Source organism: Limanda limanda, chromosome 1, assembly GCF_963576545.1.
Source record: "Limanda limanda chromosome 1, fLimLim1.1, whole genome shotgun sequence".
Lineage (NCBI taxonomy): Eukaryota > Metazoa > Chordata > Actinopteri > Pleuronectiformes > Pleuronectidae > Limanda > Limanda limanda.
This window is the reverse complement of record NC_083636.1, coordinates 36,362,019-36,382,008: the sequence shown is the minus strand read 5'-3', so window position 1 is coordinate 36,382,008 and position 19,990 is coordinate 36,362,019. Positions and strand designations below refer to the sequence as shown.

General features: G+C 42.0%; 2 protein-coding genes across 2 annotated transcripts in view; both read right to left on the bottom strand.

Annotated features, from left to right (window-relative positions):
* sardh (sarcosine dehydrogenase) overlaps positions 1-7,715 on the bottom strand; it is a 34,618-nt gene extending 26,903 nt beyond the window's left edge. Inside the window, exons 1-8 of the mRNA XM_061075275.1 lie at positions 7,506-7,715; positions 5,890-6,080; positions 5,324-5,460; positions 4,785-4,963; positions 3,769-3,948; positions 2,703-2,826; positions 2,378-2,478; positions 567-671 (exon numbers count right to left, since the gene is read on the bottom strand). Coding sequence (XP_060931258.1) covers positions 567-671; positions 2,378-2,478; positions 2,703-2,826; positions 3,769-3,948; positions 4,785-4,963; positions 5,324-5,460; positions 5,890-6,074 — 1,011 coding nt within the window. The 5' untranslated portion in view covers positions 6,075-6,080; positions 7,506-7,715. The remainder of the gene's footprint in view (positions 1-566; positions 672-2,377; positions 2,479-2,702; positions 2,827-3,768; positions 3,949-4,784; positions 4,964-5,323; positions 5,461-5,889; positions 6,081-7,505) is intronic.
* Positions 7,716-10,155: 2,440 nt separating this feature from the next.
* cercam (cerebral endothelial cell adhesion molecule) lies at positions 10,156-18,213 on the bottom strand. Its single transcript, XM_061075692.1, has 12 exons — positions 18,002-18,213; positions 16,707-16,817; positions 15,603-15,720; positions 15,331-15,465; positions 15,031-15,235; positions 14,819-14,938; positions 14,549-14,625; positions 14,269-14,375; positions 13,939-14,071; positions 13,476-13,603; positions 12,495-12,698; positions 10,156-10,696 (listed from the first exon to the last, which is right to left on the bottom strand). The coding sequence occupies exons 1-12, from the start codon at positions 18,202-18,204 to the stop codon at positions 10,462-10,464; spliced, it is 1,776 nt and encodes a 591-aa protein (XP_060931675.1). The 5' UTR covers positions 18,205-18,213; the 3' UTR covers positions 10,156-10,461.
* Between the last annotated feature and the right edge of the window lie 1,777 nt (positions 18,214-19,990).

Below are 19,990 nucleotides of genomic sequence, written 5' to 3'. Positions count from 1 at the left end.
CCCTGTTTATAAAAACAGGGCAACTGTCACGATTGGGGCGATTGTTGACTCATTGTTTGGAGAACGCTACCACACGGTCTATACTGGTTACAGTGGTATCATTCTTCTCATCCAACTATTGGATATAAAGGATATTTCCCTAACTTTTTCTCTCTGGTGCTTTATGGTACTTTCACACTTTTACTTCTACTAAATTTAGAGTGCAGGACTTTTACTTATAATGGGAGTAATTCAAAATTATTACACTAGCATTAAGAACTTCCTTCCACACTCACAGAGTTTTATGAGTCCTGTAAAGAATACGGTTTGACCTCCAAGTTAATACAGCAGTAAGTAATGAAGATGAGGGAAAGATAGACAGGGTCAAAAACAGGACGAGGTCAAACTGACAGAGAGAATGAGAACTATATAAACAGGATTAAAGTTGATTCAGGTACCTAATTGAGGTATTTGATTTTATGTCGATCGAGGCAGACATTACGTCTCCCTCAGACAATAGGTGAGGTTTCAGAGTCCCTATTGACCGAGAACGAGCTGGTCAATCATTAGTTAACCCTCAAGCTTACCTCGTCCCAGAAGATGGGGTTTTGTTCGTAGCCGCCCACAGACAGGGCGTCACCTTGGAGCCGCAGGTACACTGAAGCATCATGGTCCCTGACATTTGGCATGTTCTGCAAAGGTGAAAGGGTTAAGCATCAAAACATGAAATTTGTCAAGTAGAGATAAGGATAAAAGAGTTTTCCCTTGTTTTTTGTCAGTTTTAATGACAAGAGCTCAGTTACTAGAGAATAAACTTTATATTTAATATTATGATAACTTCATACCATAAAATTACTGAACACTTCATGATGATGAGACACACAGACAGACTTTAACACATATGAAACCATACCATCAAATGTTTGTCGGCTTTTTGAACCAGATACTTGAAGTTAAATTGTCAGGAAATTAAGCTGCTGGTAAAAAAAAAACTCATGCCATGACCTTAAAAAAGCCTGTGTTCCCATTACATAATTTAAAGTCAGAGTCAACTTCATTTCACTTCCGCCATATGTGAAATGTGAAATGCTATTTCATTCTGATCCCGGTTTAAACACATAAGTACACAAGTATGCAGTGCAAAATGCAGATTGAGCACTTTATGGCTCCTGTGCAGACAATGTGCAGCTGTGACTCAGACTCTGATTTGGTATTCCGTGCTGCTTGGTGCTTTACACACTTTGTAAACAACACGAGACATAACAACCATTCAAATCTTCAGCCCCAGCAGCACAGACCATGACATAACGTAACGAGCCTCTGCGTTTCTTTATGCATGTGTCACTGCAGCTGACAAACCATGAAATCTTCTTTCAACAGCACAACAGAGGGAAACATTCACCCTCCTGTGGATACAAGTGTCCGATGAATAGTGACACCTGGAGGATGTTGTGCCATTTGTACTCATCCTGTCCTGTGAGCCGTTCATGCCAAAGTCAACTGGCTCTGGGTACAGGAGCCAAAATACCAGTGAGCGAGCTGACATTTGGAAAAACCAAACACATTTAATGAAAGCCAAGCTGATCCTTTCTCTCTGCCAGGCTCAGCGTGGCTCAGCCAGGCAGCTTCCTCCATGTGATCGATACTGAGCACTGCAGTACATTCTGTCCTTCATGTGCTCACACAGATGAAAACAAACACCGGCTACCGTCCGCTGGCCCGGCTACCTTCTTCAACTTAAAAGGATTCACCCACAGATCTGCAGTCAGCGAGGCAGGTTTGATCTGAAGTTGCACGGCATGATGGGAACACATTTCCTCCTGGCATCCCAGTGTGTGAGTGTGTCATTCAGTGTGTGTGTGGGCTCATGTCACTGTGCATAATGTAGCAGTAATGCTGGTTAAGCTGCTCTTAAACTACATAACAGGGGGAAGCTCTGACAGCCCGTCTAAAACCACCAGCCTCTAGAGGATGAGCACAGTCATGCATGTGTACACTCAATAAATCCAACACACACACACACACACAGTCACAATTACAGTGGATCATGTGCACGAGCGGTGTAGCTGCACACACAGGCCTCACTGATGCTCCTGAATACGAACACATGACTGACATTTATGTGTTCAAACAAATCAATCTGCCTCTATCTCTTACACAAACAAGCAAACACACTTCATCACTACACACACATACCACGCACAGACAAACACACACAGTCTGAAATCTCTGTGGCCATAGTGCCCCCTATTGTTCACATGAAAGTAATACATATAAAAGGACAGAATTTCTGTCTCCAAGGGGAATTAAAGGGCAATTAAATCTTACAGTCGACATTTGTCTGGGCGTGTTTCAAATAAAGCAGATTTTAGATATGACGGGTGGCGGCTGGTCCTACCTGTATGCCTTCAATTCTCTCTGTCACCACATAGGCATGATGCATCGCCACGAGAGGCACCCTGACTCCGGCCATTTCCCCGAGCTTGGTGGCCCACACACCTGCAAGAAACAAACAGAGACAAAAATCATATTGCATCCAGGAGAGAGGGAATTTCAAGAAAAAGACTACGTGCACCAGCAAGAGCTCAGAGGTATGAAAAGCTGCTTTGACATCACCTTCCACAAACTTCCACTAAATGTTTCTTTTCCATCTCTAACTAAACCAAAATCCTCGTCAACTGTAATGTTTTTGTGTCTTTGGAGGATTAGTTAGTTAGTCTCACCTGCACAGTTCACCACACAAGATGTTTCAATTGTCCCGTGGGGGGTCTCCACCGCCTTCACCCTCTTCACCCCGAGGTCATCTGTGTGCGTGGTGATGCCGGTCACAGGGCAGTTCTCAATTACCTAGTTTTAAGACAGAAAGGTGGAGTTATTCTCATGCAACATGGAGAAACAGTATTTGGGCCTTTCCACCCTGGCAGAGAAGTTGTGAAGCCATTTTAAAATCTGTCCACTGAAAAGATGGGAGCATGTGAAAAGATTTATAGTCTATATTGTGATACTGTGATAGTGGTATGACACAATTTTGCCGTAGTTAATATTCCTATTGATACTTTCATAATCATTCTCTGAGAGCAAAGAGCTCAATAGTAAAGTGCAGGTTGGCTGAGCTCTTCAACATTTCAACATAACAATACACACAATGATCACATGGCCTCACTGGCTTCAAGTAGCTTTAGCTTCGGGAGGCTAATTATGGTGATTTACGAATTGTGACTTCACTGAAAACCTGTGGTCAACTTTGTTATTTTTACGACAGCTTTTTTTTAAATTCATGGCCTGAATACTGATCAACCTGCAAACAGCTGCTGCCTCCATGATGACTAAAAGCCAAATAGTAAAAGACGTGATCCTTCAGGCTGCATTTTACGAGTATAACCACCAAAAAAAATTATGCAAAACAGACATTTTCTCTTATATATATTATTTTTATGTAAAGCACTTTGGAATACAGTTCGTTTGAGTTACTGTTCATATTGGGTTTATTTATTATTCAAGATAATTACAGTAGACTGGGACCATCATAAACATGCAGATTCAAGAGGAAATATCGTCTCTTTGAAACAGCAATTAATGAAGGTAATGACATGACCATCTTTAATAGATTCTCTTGTTTCGATAAGGATGCTTTTTTTACACTGTACTGGGTTTTGTCTATCACACACACACACACACACACACACAGCAGCAGCTCACCTGACTCACTAACCAGATTGTGTGTTGGATAGAACAACATATTCATGGTCCAACCAGAAAAGAGATGGTTAGTGTATCACTGCAGTTTACCTTGGCTCCCCTGGCTGTGGCAGCTCTGCTCAGCGTGGTGCAGGTGCCAGCCGGGTCCATGGTGCCGTCCTTTGGAACATACAGGGTTCCGTACAGATCGTCCACGTTCATCAGAGGATACAGGTCCTTGGTCTCAGCAGGCGACAGCACGTAGGACTCAATACCGTAAACTTTACCCAGCTAGAAATAAGAGGATATGACACGTTTCAGGGTTTCAGGTCCTAACGGAGAACGATGGATTCATCTCAAGTAACCTCGTCTGACACTGATAATTATTAGTTGATGAATTTAACAGATTTCAATTTGCAAAATCATTTTCCACTGAAGTCTTTGTATGATTCATCGCAGCCAGAAACGCACTTTGACTCTGAACATCACAACTTCACTGCAGCTGCTGCCCTGGAGATACCAGCGGGGATCTTCAACAACATAAACATATGCGGATTTATCTTTTCTTAAGTAAAGATTTCAACCATTTTCTTTAAATAAGTCTAATCTGAAGCAGAACAAAGATTCAGCAGTGTGCTCGTTTCAAGTTGGAATCACATACATTACTGTAACAAAACCCTGAGTCAGAGTCTTAAGTTTTTATTTAACTTTTCTTAGGCCTGGTACATTAAACATGTTTCTTTATACAGGAACAAGTAGTATATGGTTGAGAATTGACTCTAATAACAGACTTCACACATATTTGTCTAGAGTTTTACTTTTCTGTGTTTCAAATTGAAACATTTGAGGAAAACTACACTGGTAGTCGTTGGTGTTGACATTTTACCTTTTTTTTTTCTGGCTGAACTTTGAACATGCAACATGTGAATCAAGGTAAACAAAGACTTTTCTCCTCATGTGCCATGTTGAGCAGTTTTTAAAACTTTACATTTTAAACCCCTAATCTATCAAATCGACCCTTGCACCAAACAAAAAACGTGTGTCCCATGATGAACCTGATCTCTTTACCCCACCATACAGTTCACCTTTCCTCCCTGTAGCCAAAACAAGCCCATCTCCATTCTTACCGACATGAGGCGCTTGTACTCGTCCAGTCTCTGCTTGTTGGAGGCGATGAAGAGTCCTCCATTCTGGATCCATCCTGTGTGGAGGCCCGTCTCCTCTTCCAGGTCTTTGCTGATCACGTTCCTGGTGTGGGCCAGAAGCTCAACCTCAACGTCACTGGGCCGGAGCTGCCACAGCAGGCCTGGGGTAAAAGACACATGAGCCGGTGTACAGAAATACATAAACCACAATGAATGTGAAGTATGTGGATACACAACCAGAGCCTGACAGACCGGTGCGGAACGGATTCAGAGAAAAATTTTAAATTGGCGTATGGGCGCCATATGTTCAGGTTGGGGAAGATTCATGTATGTATGTAAATGTATGAAACTGTATAAAACCAATAAATATATGTTTAAAAAAAAAAATTGGTGTATGGGTTCAGGTGAAGTTTGGCCACCATTTAATTTGACAATAATAGAGAATCTTTGGATGCATTTCAGTTTGCATTATTTCAGGTACACACACACGCTCCTCACACCTTATCCCTGCAGTTGGTTACCTGCAGTGTGCCAGGTGGTGCCCGCGGTCAGTCTGTCTCTCTCCAGCAGGACCACGTTGGTCATTCCCATTTTAGCCAGGTGGTAGATGGTCTGACAGCCCAGGCTTCCGCCGCCGATCACCACGGCGTCCGCTGATCTGAGGCGGGTGACAGAGAAGCTACAGGTGAGCTGAGACTTTCAAAGTGAGACAAGGACGACGCCACTTAAAGCTACTTTCTGTTATTCAAGGGGAATAGGTTGATATACCTAAGTATTTCACCTGACATTTAAAAAAAGAATAATGATTGGGCTTGAATTTCTTTGAATTAATAATATCACTACTTGCGACCATAGGTGCATTATTTCAAAATTATATTTTATTTTGTTAAACTGAAAATGAGATGTCTGTTGTCAGAGCTTCTACGATCTTTCAGTCATCGTGACCATTAGTCCTCCATCAACCAGTCCATAATCATAACCACATATTGATCCATCACTTTGCATCTCTATGAACACAATCCTCCTCATAAATCATCCTATGGTAATATAAAAGCTCTCTCTCCTTCCGTCCATCTGCTGAGCTGACCTGGGCAGAGGTTTAGTGGGACCAGAGGACGCTCCCTCCTTCTGTTGGAGCGTCTTCTCGTAGGGGACACTTTTTTCCTGGGTGGGCGTTGAGCTGTAGGCCCGAGTACTCGCCCGGCACAGAGGAGAGAGAGGGGGGCGCGCTGCCAACACCAAGCGCCGAGCTGCGCTCCCGAGGAAGGCCATGGTCACCTGTGGACAGTCAGATGTTACAAGGGGACAAAGTGAGACACAGCTGAGAGACGTTTCACAAAATATGCATTGTCACAGAAGAAGGGCTAGTCTTCAAATTATTTATAAACCCATTTTTTCCTCTGATACATGACACATTTGTTAAGTGATGAAGAATCAATGTCATACTTCCTTCATAAATCCAAAGTTCAGGTCACTTTTATCGCTAATGGAGTTACGCATTAATTGAGGTACAATATAAGGTTCAAGAAATGTCAGATAATGTGATTAATCTCCAGTTCCAGTAGGAAAACCCCTGCCCGGCGACCCAAAAGACAACAGAGAGCAAGGTTCAGTAAGTCACATTATCACTAAAAAAGATAAAACGAGTAGTTATTTCTGATAACTACGAGTTGGTCTGTGAGGTAATGTCTGCACATGTCGAGATTCATTTGGATTTGTGGATCAAACTTGTGCTTTTGACAGTGATGAGGAGGATATGGAGGGAAAACAAAGTATGGTAGCAATGTCAATGCTGGAGTTTCTTTACGCACATGGACCCACAACATGTCACATTGTACATGAGACGCCTGTTAGTTTGCTCCCACATTATCTAACACAATGTGACGCCTGGTCAACACTGAGCACGAAAACTATATTTTGGTGGTGGCTTAAAGTTCAGGTTATCTTATCGTGTCCTTTCACATGCAGTGAAGCGCTGCCACTTACACAAGTCTGTCATCCACAGAGTGTAAAGAATATTACGTCTAGGACTGCAACTAACAACTGTTCTGAAAATTGATTAATCTGTCAATTATTTTTTTAATTCATCAATTATTAATCCGATAAAAAGTCTAAGGCTGTTTTATCCTTACCAGCAGTTCATTCGTGTTTTTGACATTAGTCTCTTTCTATGTGTATTACAGACATGTGCAACTTAGTTATTACCATAATTCCAGTTTCAGATACCTACTATTTAATTCTGACTAGTCATGATTCAGGTTCAACATATCTTTGATTCAGATACCGATTCAGAACGGTGTTGTAGATATCATGATCATGCCAGCTATTTTTAAAATCGATTATAGTCGACTAAATCGATTAGCTGTTGCAGCCACAACTTTGAAAATGTACCAACATTTAGTTTGAGTAAATAATGAGTCACATGAATAGTACAAACTGACAGATCAGCTGCAGTGACGTCACCCGCACTCCCCCCCTGCACTGCAAAGTTTGCACAACAAGTTCGCAACACCTGAAATAAACAAAAAAAACACAATGCAACAAAGTGACACGTTCCACCACATGCACTTGAACGCAACACGGCAGAATAACACACAGAACATGTGTGAGCAGCTGCACGAAGCAACGTGGCATTAAACGCAGCATGTGACACAACACGACACAACAACCCAACACAACTCGGGTTCGATCTGCACACTTTACCTTCGGTTCCTGCTGACACACACCGACCCGGTCGCACCCGATCCAAGGAGGAGGAAGAGGAGGAGGAAGAGGAAGAGGAAGAGGAGAAGAACAGTTTGCAGAGAAGGAGTTGCAGGGGGGGGGAATGGCCGAGAGCTCGAACCTTTTTTTAAAAAGTGCAGCGTGGGAGATGAAGAAGCTCAGAGATCTGCGGTGGTAGTTCCTGTTTTTACTCCTCCTCCTCCTCCTCCTCCTCTTCCTCCCCACGCACACGCACACGCACTGCAGCTGATACCAGGGCACACAGGGATCCCTGGTTATTAATATGTATCAGTCATGTTGATATCATGACATGCATAATTCAGATTTTGAAGTGCATTTATTGTTTTTGCTAAACTGTATTTGGAGTGAAAAAGGGAAAGTGGAGGTGTGTGTGTGTGTGTGTGTGTGTGTGTGTGTGTGTGTGTGTGTGTGTGTGTGTGTGTGTGTGTGTGTGTGTGTGTGTGTTTGTGCCTGTGTGTGTGTGCGTGTGTGTGTGTGTGTGTTGGGGGATATGAGACAGCAGCTGTTACAACCACTGAAGTCCTCAAGGTCCACAGAGCGATCATGGTTGTAGTGTGTGTGTGTGTGTGTGTGTGTGTGTGTGTGTGTGTGTGTGTGTGTGTGTGTGTGTGTGTGTGTGTGTGTGTGTGTGTGAGAGAGAGAGAGAGAGAGATACTGTGGTGATCTTGCAGAGGGGGGATCAATGGTGCAAAAAGAAGACCCTCAACATTATGAAACCTACTGCTCTGAGCCATATGCAGTTTCTCAACTTGCAAAGCTGACCCCATTTAACTCCACCTCCAAACCAGCAGCCAATGAGCAGCTGAGCCTGTGTCCCCCCCCCCTGACAGGTTCTGTCCAGTCACTTCTAACAGCCTCAAACTGGACAGGAGCTGAATCTAATTCTATCAACCTTTGAACTGTGTGGCCTGGAATACATGTGGTTAAGAAACAGTCTCTCTGGTGAAGCGTGTGCACATAAACAGGCGTGTAGATCTTTCTGTGTGTGTTTCACTCACTCTGATCCCAGAGAAAGTTTTCCAGAGAGAAATTAGGTCACATAACTTGGTTCGATGCATGTGCATACAGCTGTGCTTTGCTCAGGGGTGAATGTGTGTCTCTGCCTCGTGCACATATCAAATGTCTTATAAAGGGAAATAAGGATTAGACCAAAGTGAGTCACCATGCACCAACTGCATATGCTAATAATGTTTTGACGTTAAAAGACAGGTTAAATCTGGGAGTTTAAGTCTTAAATACACAGCCCACTCTCCATGTTGCAACTAAGAATTAAAGGAGATATTACATCACAAAAAAAATAATGTCACACTAAAGGGCTAAATACAGATGTCCTGGTTTGATTTGGTCAGTTTAAATAATGTGAAACAAACGGACTGATCAACCTAGATTTAATTATATAATTACAAATAAGCCCCAGCACAGACTTACATACAGTATATACTTGAATTGCACTAAGGTTTTAAGTTGACTTAATTTTGCAGCGAGGAAGTTTAAGCCAATGTTTGCCATTAGTTTAATTTGAAATATGGATCACACAGATAGTCATTCAAATAAATGAATAAAAATAAAGGTTTTCTTTAAAGAATATGGAAATGTACATGTGTCCAGGAAACATGAGCTCAGCACATCCTCCTGGTTCTTGCATGAAATACGATATTCCACCCTCTTGTGGCAGACTTTGGTAAGTACATGCTGTATTCGGATGAAAGAATGTGCAAAATCTCACTTTTATTAACATTTAAAAAAGTAGCTTTACACTTATCATCACATCCTATCTTTATAAAGTCTGAATATACAATTGTATCGCTCAAAAAAAGAGAAGGGGCCTTTGGTAGAAACGACATTCCACTCTGGTGACATGTTGTTCATAAAGTGAAGCGACTCGTCTGTCGACCACGTCAGAAAAGCTCAATAAATAAATTAAGACAAATGCAGGAGGAGTACCATACGCACACCGACAGACTAATGAATACGTGAAATTAGATCATCGTGAATGCAAAAACATGAATGTACTCTGTAATTTAAATCCATGAGGGACATCAGCATTACACGCCACAGAGTGTCAACAAATTCCTGGACTGAAGAGGATCCAAGTGAAGCTACGACAAGGTTATTATAGGCTGCGTTTCAAGATGACATCATGAGACAGCTGCAAAGATACGTGTGGAGGGTTCATACTTTTTAAAAAGAAGATGCAGCAATGACTTGATATCAAAAATACACATTATTTAAAAGCTTAGATTGTACAAATGCAAACATTCAATGTGTTGGCTTCACAAACTAAATACTTCCTGCATATAGTCTGTACCAATGACACAGTCACATGAAGCCAATGGGATCAATTCAATGGGATCAATCAGTCTACGTTTGCATTCGACAGTCCCAAATAAGAAAATATGGAGAAATGAATAAACAGACAGAGAAGAAATCATAGCGATGACAGTATCAGACTTTGGTCCAGACTTGCCAGAGGTTGTGAACAGTGCAGCTACTGGAGCCTCAGTCTTGTAAAACCGCTTCTGCTGTTTTAAAAGCTCTGTAATTAGAATTATGAACATGCATCATCACAAACACACAGGCACACATTCAAGTAAAAAAAAATGCTATTCTTAACCATACAACTGTTTAAACGCTCAGAATATTAAAAAAAAGTATCTTCTGAGTAAAGTAAAAAATATCTAAAGGGCGGATTGTTCGAGAAAAATCTGTTGTGCAAGTTCAAGCATCTGATTTGCTGAGATGCAAACACCCATCGTTATATAAAAATAATCCTCCCGTACACTTGCTTACGCGCTTTGAAAAAGTCAAAGTCCAGGAGAACTCCAAATAAAGTCTGGGTGTAGTTCCTTCCTCCAGGCATCTGTCCCTCTGACCTCTTGACCTCGACTTTCTGCTCAGCTATGTCAGCTCCGCACTAGAGTTCATCCTTGTAGGCAGCTGACAGCATCCCGGGGGCCGCCGCCGCCCCCTTCAGGGTCTTGTGGGAGCCCCTCCAATCTGTGCGTACGGAGTCATCGTCCCACAGCGTGGACGTCTCGGTGTCGCTCACCCAGTCGGGATCCCCGGCGTAGTGGCACGGCTGGACCACCAGGGGGCGTGTACTGAAGGCTTGTAGGTTCCTGTTGGGGAAATTGGACTTGTAGACCTTACTGTGGAGAGAAAACAGTGGTTAGAGATCACATGGATTTCATTTGAGAATATAAATCATAATAACAGTTTGAAAAATTGCGTCAAAGATTTACTATTAGTGCACCTCTTGCAATTTTTTCCACAATTCACTGTTAATCCTTAATATTTCCGTTATTTTGAACCTAATTTCCAATACATGCGTTTGGCTGTTTTTCGGTCACTTTAAGTGTGAAGGACGACAGCAGGACTGATGTGTGGTGTGCAGTCGCCGTCGTGCATTCTTAGAGGACCAGTCAAGCATATTGAATTAAAATCACAGAGGTGAGAGAGGGGGAAAGAGACAGAGAATAGAGAGAGTGGCTTGGCTTCAGGCCAGTTTTCCACACAGGTTGAAGAATGCCGTCACTGCCAAACACTCCGGTCTGCAGGGGCTCCATTTCATCTCTTACAGTCTGCAGCACCTCATATGTGTCTGACTAACTCTGCTCCATCATCACTGTGGCATGATGGGAAAGACTGAGACTCTCAGACTTGCTTTAACATGCAGCTGTTAGATTAAAAAACTATTTGGCACTATGCCTTTATGATGAACTAGGAACAAAAGAGAAACACAGATTACATGTGCAACCATCTGGGTTAGGATTCATGAGACAAGGGGCAAAAACTATGAAGAAAGAAAGTGGGACTGTTGGAAGGAGCTAAACGCTGTTGCTAACAATATTGTATTGTTGTTCACAAAATGTGCAGAAAATAAATGAAAACCAGCTGGAGGATTGATTCCACGCAGAGAAAATGTGCAGAGTAGTGTTGGAAAGCATTTTCATCTTTTCCAGATGAGCTCACTATGTAGTGCTCTATGTAGTTATCACTATATAGAGAAGTAGGGAATAGTGGATGAGTGGGTGATTTGGAACACAGCATTTGTCTCTGCAGTAGTGATCAGGGGGAGGGGCCACAGTAGCATGGTCCTGCCAATACACACGCTCAACCACTGTCGAATCAGTTTCATGGAGGAGGCGGGGTTTATGACCTCTTCTGCAGCCAGATACCAGGCGGTGATAAGGCAGCAGTGATAAAGGCTTCACTTTTGAGGAGCTGTCATGTCATCCATCAAAGTTTGAGACAAATACAAATTTGACCTGATATTAGTGTTTAAGTAATTAAAATTCACAAAGATGGGGACATGAGTGTATGGACCAAATTCATTTCAGAATCCATCCAATAGACAAGTAACAAGCATGGCTAAAAATACCCCACACATTTTTGACTTTCAGCACAAGTCTGCCACAAACACATCTGAATCCCGTCTGTCTGGCAGCCACACTGTGGTTAACAAAAGTGAACTTCCACACGGCCAAGTCCAGACGATCACTCAATCACAGAGAGAGAGATGCAGCCAAGAAACCTGCATATCATAAAATAAAAAATGTTCTGAAAGAATAGAGATGTATTTAGAAATGTGGTTTCTTTGTGGTTTTCTATCTTGAAAAGTGCAGCATAATAAACTGACAGGAATAGAGATTACGACCGTCCTCTCAGAGAAACCACAGACTTCACTATAGCTCTTTAATCTATTCCTCAATAAAAGGTTAAATATACAGCATGTATATAAGTTTAGGCAGCTATAGGGAAAGTATGCAGGAGGTCTGTTTTTAACTTTATGTGTCTGGGGTCCCAGGGCGGCTGAGAGAGTCAAGGTTTACCACTGAAGAACAAGAGTAACTACAACAAGATAAGAAAAGGTAAGATGTGTTCATGCACCAGTACAAGAAATGAGCCGGTTTCTGCCAGTGGCCTCAGAGCAGTTTTCACACGTACTTGGGATGCTTGTCATACATGATGGGGAGGAACTCATCCACAGGCAGCATCTTGGAAAGCGGTTCGGCGTTGACCAGTTTCTGGGCTCCTTGCAGGGAGATGGCATAAGACAGAGTCCAGTAGGAGTAGTCGGCGTACACCAGGTTCTGGACGTTCTCCACCTCCTTCTCGCTCCCAGGATTCACCTGCTTTCTGCCGAAGTATCTGCAGCAGAAAGACAAAGGGTGAAGGAGAAGGAATGAAGGTCTTTTTTTTTGTTGCAGCATTTGTTGTGCACATGTGTCGTGACTATTTCCAGAAAGTTATGGAAACAAAAATACACACAAACAACAAGCTGGTGCACTTCCTGCTTCTTGCTGATACTTTCAAAACACTTTCTTCATGTCTGAGGTTTATTTCCATGCTCTTTAAAGTCTAAATCAGAGAAACTCAGAAACAAATACGTGCCTGAACTTGTTTAGCCCCTGAGACTGTTTAAGTTTATTTTAACGCACAGTGTGTATTTTTCTGCAACTAAGAAAAACAGGAGATGGAGTTTAATGTCTTCATCACTCTGCTTCTCCCGATTTGGATCCCCTCAGCGTCTGAGCTTTTTAATTACGGTCGAATTATCCACTGAAGTCTCCTACTCTACATAACAAAAGGACCATGTGACTTAAACCAGTTAAAACACTGAATAAAACGGTTCCACTTTAAAACTCGCTGTTCCTCGGACGCTGTTTGGCCGACACGTGACGTCCTGGGAAAGCTGGTTGTTTCTCTGATAACTAAAGATCAGGATGTTAAATGACTGAAAACCCTCATCCAGACAGAGTATAAATATAAGTACACAACTCAGCTAAATATTTACACCTTTAAATAAGCTATGACTGATTTGTTTTGCATCTCTGAACTTGGACTTTTCTTCTGACTTCTGAGGATCCTGTATTCACATAACCTTATATTATACATCCTTGAACAGGGGAATAAAGGAGGTCTTACATGATGTCCCAGTCCAGTTCCACCTGCTTCACCTCCTCCAACAGTTTGAGGACCCGTCGCTTGAAGTTGGCCTGGAAACGGACATCGTCTTCGAGGACGAGCGCCTTGTCCATCTGCTCGTCCACCATCTGAGATGGGAGGAGACAGAAACACATCACGTCCTGTAAGGTTTGATTTTAGGATCCAAACTTATTCAGCAATTAGCAAATATACTCAAATTAAATCGTATATCATCTATTTGGCAAAATCTTAGTATTGGTTCCTTAAATTAAACTTATTTAAACCTAAAAATGTCATGGATCGCAATGAATGACATAAAAAAATCGATCTGCCCATATAATCTTACTACACCCTATCCCGACAGCAGAATCCAATTATTTGTCCCATTCATTTTATTATTCCCTACACACATCTGTCAGTTATGTCCATAAAGACCCAGTGTGAACGGTGTGTGTCCGCTCACCTCCTTCCAGATGAAGTAGTGGCTGAGGAAGCAGCCCACCTCTCCCTTGGTCAGGGTGCGTCCGGAGAACGGGTCGTAGTAGCCCGGTAGCAGGTCAACACCCAGGATCTTAATGTCACTGCTGTTCAGTGCACTGCACACACACACATACACAATATGTTATGTCAATCATGGTTGAAGGATAAATGATCCATGAAAGGAAGAACAATATTCCTCTGGTGAATTTCCTTTTTTCCGCCATTTTCTCTCAGTATCTCTTTTTCCTTCATGGAAACACACTTTCCACCGAAGCCAATTCGGCGGCGTCACTGTATTTAGTGCTTCACTTACTTTCCATCCACAGCATCCACCACCTTGACGTCGATCTCCAGCTCGTTCAGCGAGAACAGCATCCGGTCCCTGCGGTCCTTACGGCGCCGCAGATTTATCAGATATATCTGAGACGAGGAGGACAAGTGTTAGTCCACTGTTCATGCTATTCTTTTACAAACTCCACTCATCCAGGGACAACTTTTCACTTCCCCTTCTCTCAGCATCCTCACACTTGATGGAGCTAAAACTCCTCACATCTTAACATCATTACTCAGTCGTGAGTCAAAATATCTTTTACCTCATCAAAGCCCATGAGGTCTCTCTGTTTGGGGAACACATGGACAAAGCGAGACGGTTTCATGGGAGGACCATCAACTATTTGACAAAGAGGGGGCATGAGTTAGAAGACAAGAACATAAAATAAAGCTAAAGCGACACAAGATAAACATGTGGAAACAAAACAAGGATTAGTTGCTTTTATATATGAATTCAGTCTGTGTCATGGTTTATTTTCAACCCTCTGTCTGTTTAGGAATATGAAAGAGAAGTGAATTCAGTCTGTTCTTACTCATGGACTCCAGGTGCACGTGAACAAAGTTGAGGCGATCATCCTCCAGGGTGTGGTGAGGTTTGGCCGGGATGTTCAGATAGCCGTAGCGCTCCTTGTTGCACAGGTACATCTGTATCTCTGAGGAGCAACACAGACGAGACATTAACTGTCTAAAATCCTTGTTTTCCCCTTAGGACACATTTAACAATATGAAAGTAGCAGAAGCGAACCTTCAGCTCGACAGGAGAAGGCGAACACGATGATGTCGTCGTAGGGCCACGAGTAGTCCTGGTGAGGAGGGAAGAAAGCCAGGTTCTTCATGCCCTCCTTCCTCAGATCCAGCAGCGTGGTGGAGTGGACCATGGGCACCGGGAAGCAGCCCAGTCTGTGACGCTGACGGGTGGGGAAGTACTCAGCTGTTCGGCGATAGTATCCCTGAATAGGTGCAGAGTGATAACTTTAAATATACACGTGGGTCCTTGTGTCAAAGTTTTTCTTAGATTTTAACTTTCCGACGGGTTGACACCGACCTGTGGAGTGATGCCGCACCAGTAGTTGGAGTAGGCTCCCTGCGAGTCCAACATGGGAGCGATGACCGACTTGTTCTCTGCGATCATCAGGTTGAGTGTTTCTGGGTTGGTGAGGATGTTGTCAGTGTCAGCATACTGACACAGAGAAGCAAGGAGACGGAAGAGACAGAAGAAACAGGAGAGAGATTGTGTATAACAGCAGCGAAGGAGGAAACAAATCCAATGAAGGAAGATACTGTACGATATGAATTATGAATTATTCCATAATGTACCAGGATGTAGTCGGCCCAGCGCTTCCGGGCAAAGTTCAGTGCCGCCTGCTTCAGCTTCATCACGTACTCGTATCTGCTGTTGGGCCAGTGCTTAGGACCCATTTCTCCTGCATAGGACCTGAGACGCACAGAAACAACACAATATACTTGTATGTATACACACACATACGAAATAGAGTCTTATCCACCACTCAAAGGGCTTTACAGCACAAATTGTATTCACCCAATTTCCAGCACTTTTTTCTATCACACAACATTCATTCTCTGTCGGCACATCCCCTCAAGGGCAATTTCTTTCCCAGATAAATTTCAGGGATCAAACCACGAACCAACCTTTAGATTTGTCCTTTTCTTTTATAATTTTTAACTTAGCCTAGAGGTTTTCTGAACCTTTACTGAACAAACGTTATGGGGAAAATGTTTATTCAACTCAAAAAAACAAAAAGGAATCTCCACTTTTCAACGCAGTCTTTAAAAAAGGAGACATGAATACCAAAAACACATCCAGTAAATATCAATATGGGAATAAAGCCGATTTGGTGGATCATACTTCATGATAAACACGACCTGTACAACTAAAGTTCTGCAACTGAGCAGATTAGTGGAGTCCAGACTTTATCATTCGTATGCAAACACAAACTATTCCCACTAGCGTCCTCCTGGGCTCAGGCAGGTGTCCACACAGACAGACGGGTCCGGACAAGCAGCAGCGCTTCGCATCATTCCTCATTATGCAAAGACAAAACCGAGCGACTCCACCGGGGCAGATAGCTGAACTACAGAGTGCCAGGCTATCAAAGTGTCAGCTAGTAAATTCCCGCTGTGCATGTAGGATAAAAAGCCTGAATGAGCGAGAAGGAAGCTTCAAGTACAGCTCTGAGCTGCACCATTAGCAAGGGGCTTAATTTATTTAATTGCTATCTGTATGACACTTGAGGGAATCTTTCATTACAGTCCCGGTAAAATAAAAAAAGATGCACCAGGCGTATTACTCTCTCTTCTTTCCTATTTGCATATGCATCTGTGTATTTTGCTTGTTCTGCACATGATCACTATTAAAGCACATCGGTATTGTAAGTAAAGTTCAATAGATAAAACACTCACCTGGGCTGATCCATGGGTCTCCACTCGACGTAATGGTAAAACTTCTGTGTGTACGTGAGCCACTCTTTCAACATGGCTGTGGTGTTGTCGGTGTTGTGATCCGTGGCCGCCCTGAGGAGCCGGAGAGCAGATGGTTAAAATAAACAAACACGGGTGTGAGATGCTTTAACTGCCGATGGGACGGAGGGGATGGGGGCAGGACGTACAGGGCTTTAACATGTATGGAGTATTTTCACCTCATATGACAACAAGAAAGAGAAATATTAAGAGAAATAAACCAGTAGATGATACAGAGACATGGAACAATTCTGGGATTTTTTATAATGTTTGTTGTGTGGTATTCTAAGCCTAGAATGTCAATTTACATCATTTAGTGGAACGTCTCCATGTTTTGAAAATATTTTATCGCGAAAGCATATATAACCTATATATAGCGTAAATCCTATATGCACCCACTGCTATGAACATATCACCTAAAGAAGCATTATCACATTTAAGAGTAATCCCATTACCACATCATAGTTAATTTCAAATGATACAGTTCATGTTTATAACTGTTTAATAACTGTTTTATAGAGCACTTCTCATACATATAATGCAGCTCAAAGTGCTTTTGAAAAATCTTTTAAAATAGGATCAGATGAATAAATAAAATAAAGTAAACGATATAGACAAAACAATAAGACGTGCAAAGTTGTTGTAAGAATCAACACAAAGTAATTGAAAGACCAGAAAAGCAAATCCACAAACAGTAAAAAAAGGAGATAACACATTTAACAGAATCAAATCAGCATGAGCATGAAGAAACTTAGTGAAACAATCTGGATCTGAGGGGAAACAAAAGTAACAGGAGTGTTTCAGAGTTTCAGGGTCAGTTCCATAGTTTTGGGGTCTTTGTTTTTTGGGGGGATTCACAAGCAGAGCTGCTTTTAAATGATGGACACTCCATGACACGTTGTCTCCAGGGATGTAAACAACAGGAGGAGAGTTCAGTTTGAGGGTTCTGATCTGGATTTTGAGCTGGAGCAACTTTTGCAGAAAACAAACCCATGTAACCCACAGAAGGAAATGAATGTGGCAAAGAGAGAGAGAGAGAGAGAGAGAGGGAGAGAGAGAGGCACAGAGGGGTAGAAGAAAGGAGGAGGAGGGGGAGAAGAAGGAGAAGAAGGAAGGCTGCTGCTGCTGCTGCTTTCACAGACTAATTTAAATGCCGGTGACCTTTTGAACGGCTGCTGCAGAGGGATTAGAAAAGGACAGGGGGACATGGGGACATGGAGACATGGAGACCAACCCACCACACGGAGATCCGCTCCTTGGGGTAGTTGAGTCTGTCCAGGGCTCCGAGGTAGAAGGGCAGCGAGTGAGCGGCGTTGCGGGCGAGGATCGCGATCACCACGGTGGGAGGCTGCACCTTCGACTCCTCCGGGTACTTCTCCTCGGAGAAGTAGGAGTCCGCCTGGAGGAGCAGGGCCGCTAAGGGCAGCAGGAGCAGGCGCATAGTGGCGGAGGAGCTCAGGACTGGACGCGTCAGCAGCGGAGGTCCCAGGAAGAAGAGGGATAGGAATCTGGGCTTCACCCAAAAAAAAGAGAAAAGTCTCAACTCCACCTTCTTACTGTGCGAAGCCGCTCGGGTTCTCCCGAAGTTACACGAAGTCACCCGGCAGAGGTTCGCTCACAACTTCCGCTTCACGCCCCCGAGGCCCCAGAGAAAAGTTTTCATCCGAAGATAAAAGTGTGTGAGACTGTTCATAAAACCTCTGAGACACTGGAGACACGTCCTGCAGAGGAAAGACACGTGTATACACTCAGAAAACCACATAAAGACTATTATTATTATTATTATGATTATGATTATGCTTCCATCGGCCTTCTTTTCTTCCTGAAAAAAATGTAACTTAAAAAATGCAGTAATGGCACATTTTTAAGCTAAAAATAAAAAGTACTGATGATCTTTAGATCGATTCTAGACTAAACAATCTTTATATTATTATTAATAATATTATTATTGGTAGTAGTAGTATTAATAGTCATAGTAGTAATGGTAGTATCGTGAAGATAGTGATGATAATTGTATTATTATAATAAAAAAAGTAGTTTTATTATTTCTATTTAGCTTTTTACTGAAAAAAAAATGCACATATGTTTTAGTCTGAAAAAGTACTGAAGATCTTTTCTCCTCGTGTAAGATTCAAGATTCAAATATCTTTATATTATTTGTAGTAGTAGTTCTGGTAGTATTCGCTGTAATAGTAATAGTTGTAGCAATATTGGTAATGGTAGTATGATTATTATTATTGTTATTATTATTATTATATTATTGTATTATATACGTGTAGAAATATACATGCATATAGTATAAAGTCAATATTCTATTTTTAGTGCACAGATAAATCATAAACATTTAGCCTGCAGTGCACGTGATTACAGTGTAATACACACTGAGTGCACTGTATTTAATGCTAAGACATATAATTCATAAGGAGTATGTTTGATTGATATGAAGAGTGAGATGTTGAAGTGTTGAGTGGAACTACATCATTTGGTTGGTGTCTGCATTACGGAGGTTGACCAGCAGAGGGAGGGTTTGATCCAAGAGAAGGCCCATAAGAGCATATGGCTGAGGCCCTGGACCATGATGGTTTATCATAATCATATGGAGAGGACACACACACACATTTATACACAAACACACACACACACACACACACACACACACACACACACACACACACACACACACACACACACACACACACACACACACACACACACACACACACACACACACCTTTGTAGGTAACTCAGAGTGAAATTTACACTAGTTATATTGCATTTTAATATATATAAGGCTTTGCTATAGCATGAGCTACCAGGCAGTATATGAAGTAGTTAACATTTGTTAATAAAAAGACTAAAATGCTGGCTACTATTTTCTTACCTATACATATAAATATTCTTATTAATTGTTTACAATTACAATTCATAACTGATGGTTTTATCAATCTGCTGATTAAGACGTTATATATTAATCAGGGGCCATTAACAAAAGTTAATTTCTATTCAAATATTTATATATATTTACTTGATTTAATTTAAAAACAAGACTTTTAGTTGCAATTAAGTTTCTAATACGGTTTTATTATCACTCTTGCTTAAGTGAAGTATCTGGGTCTATGTGTTTAGAATTGTGAGATTAGGAATTTTAGACCATTATCCCTAATTTCCCCAGGAAATAATTATTGGATCTTGATGAAAAGAATAAGTCATATTTAAGAGGACTGATG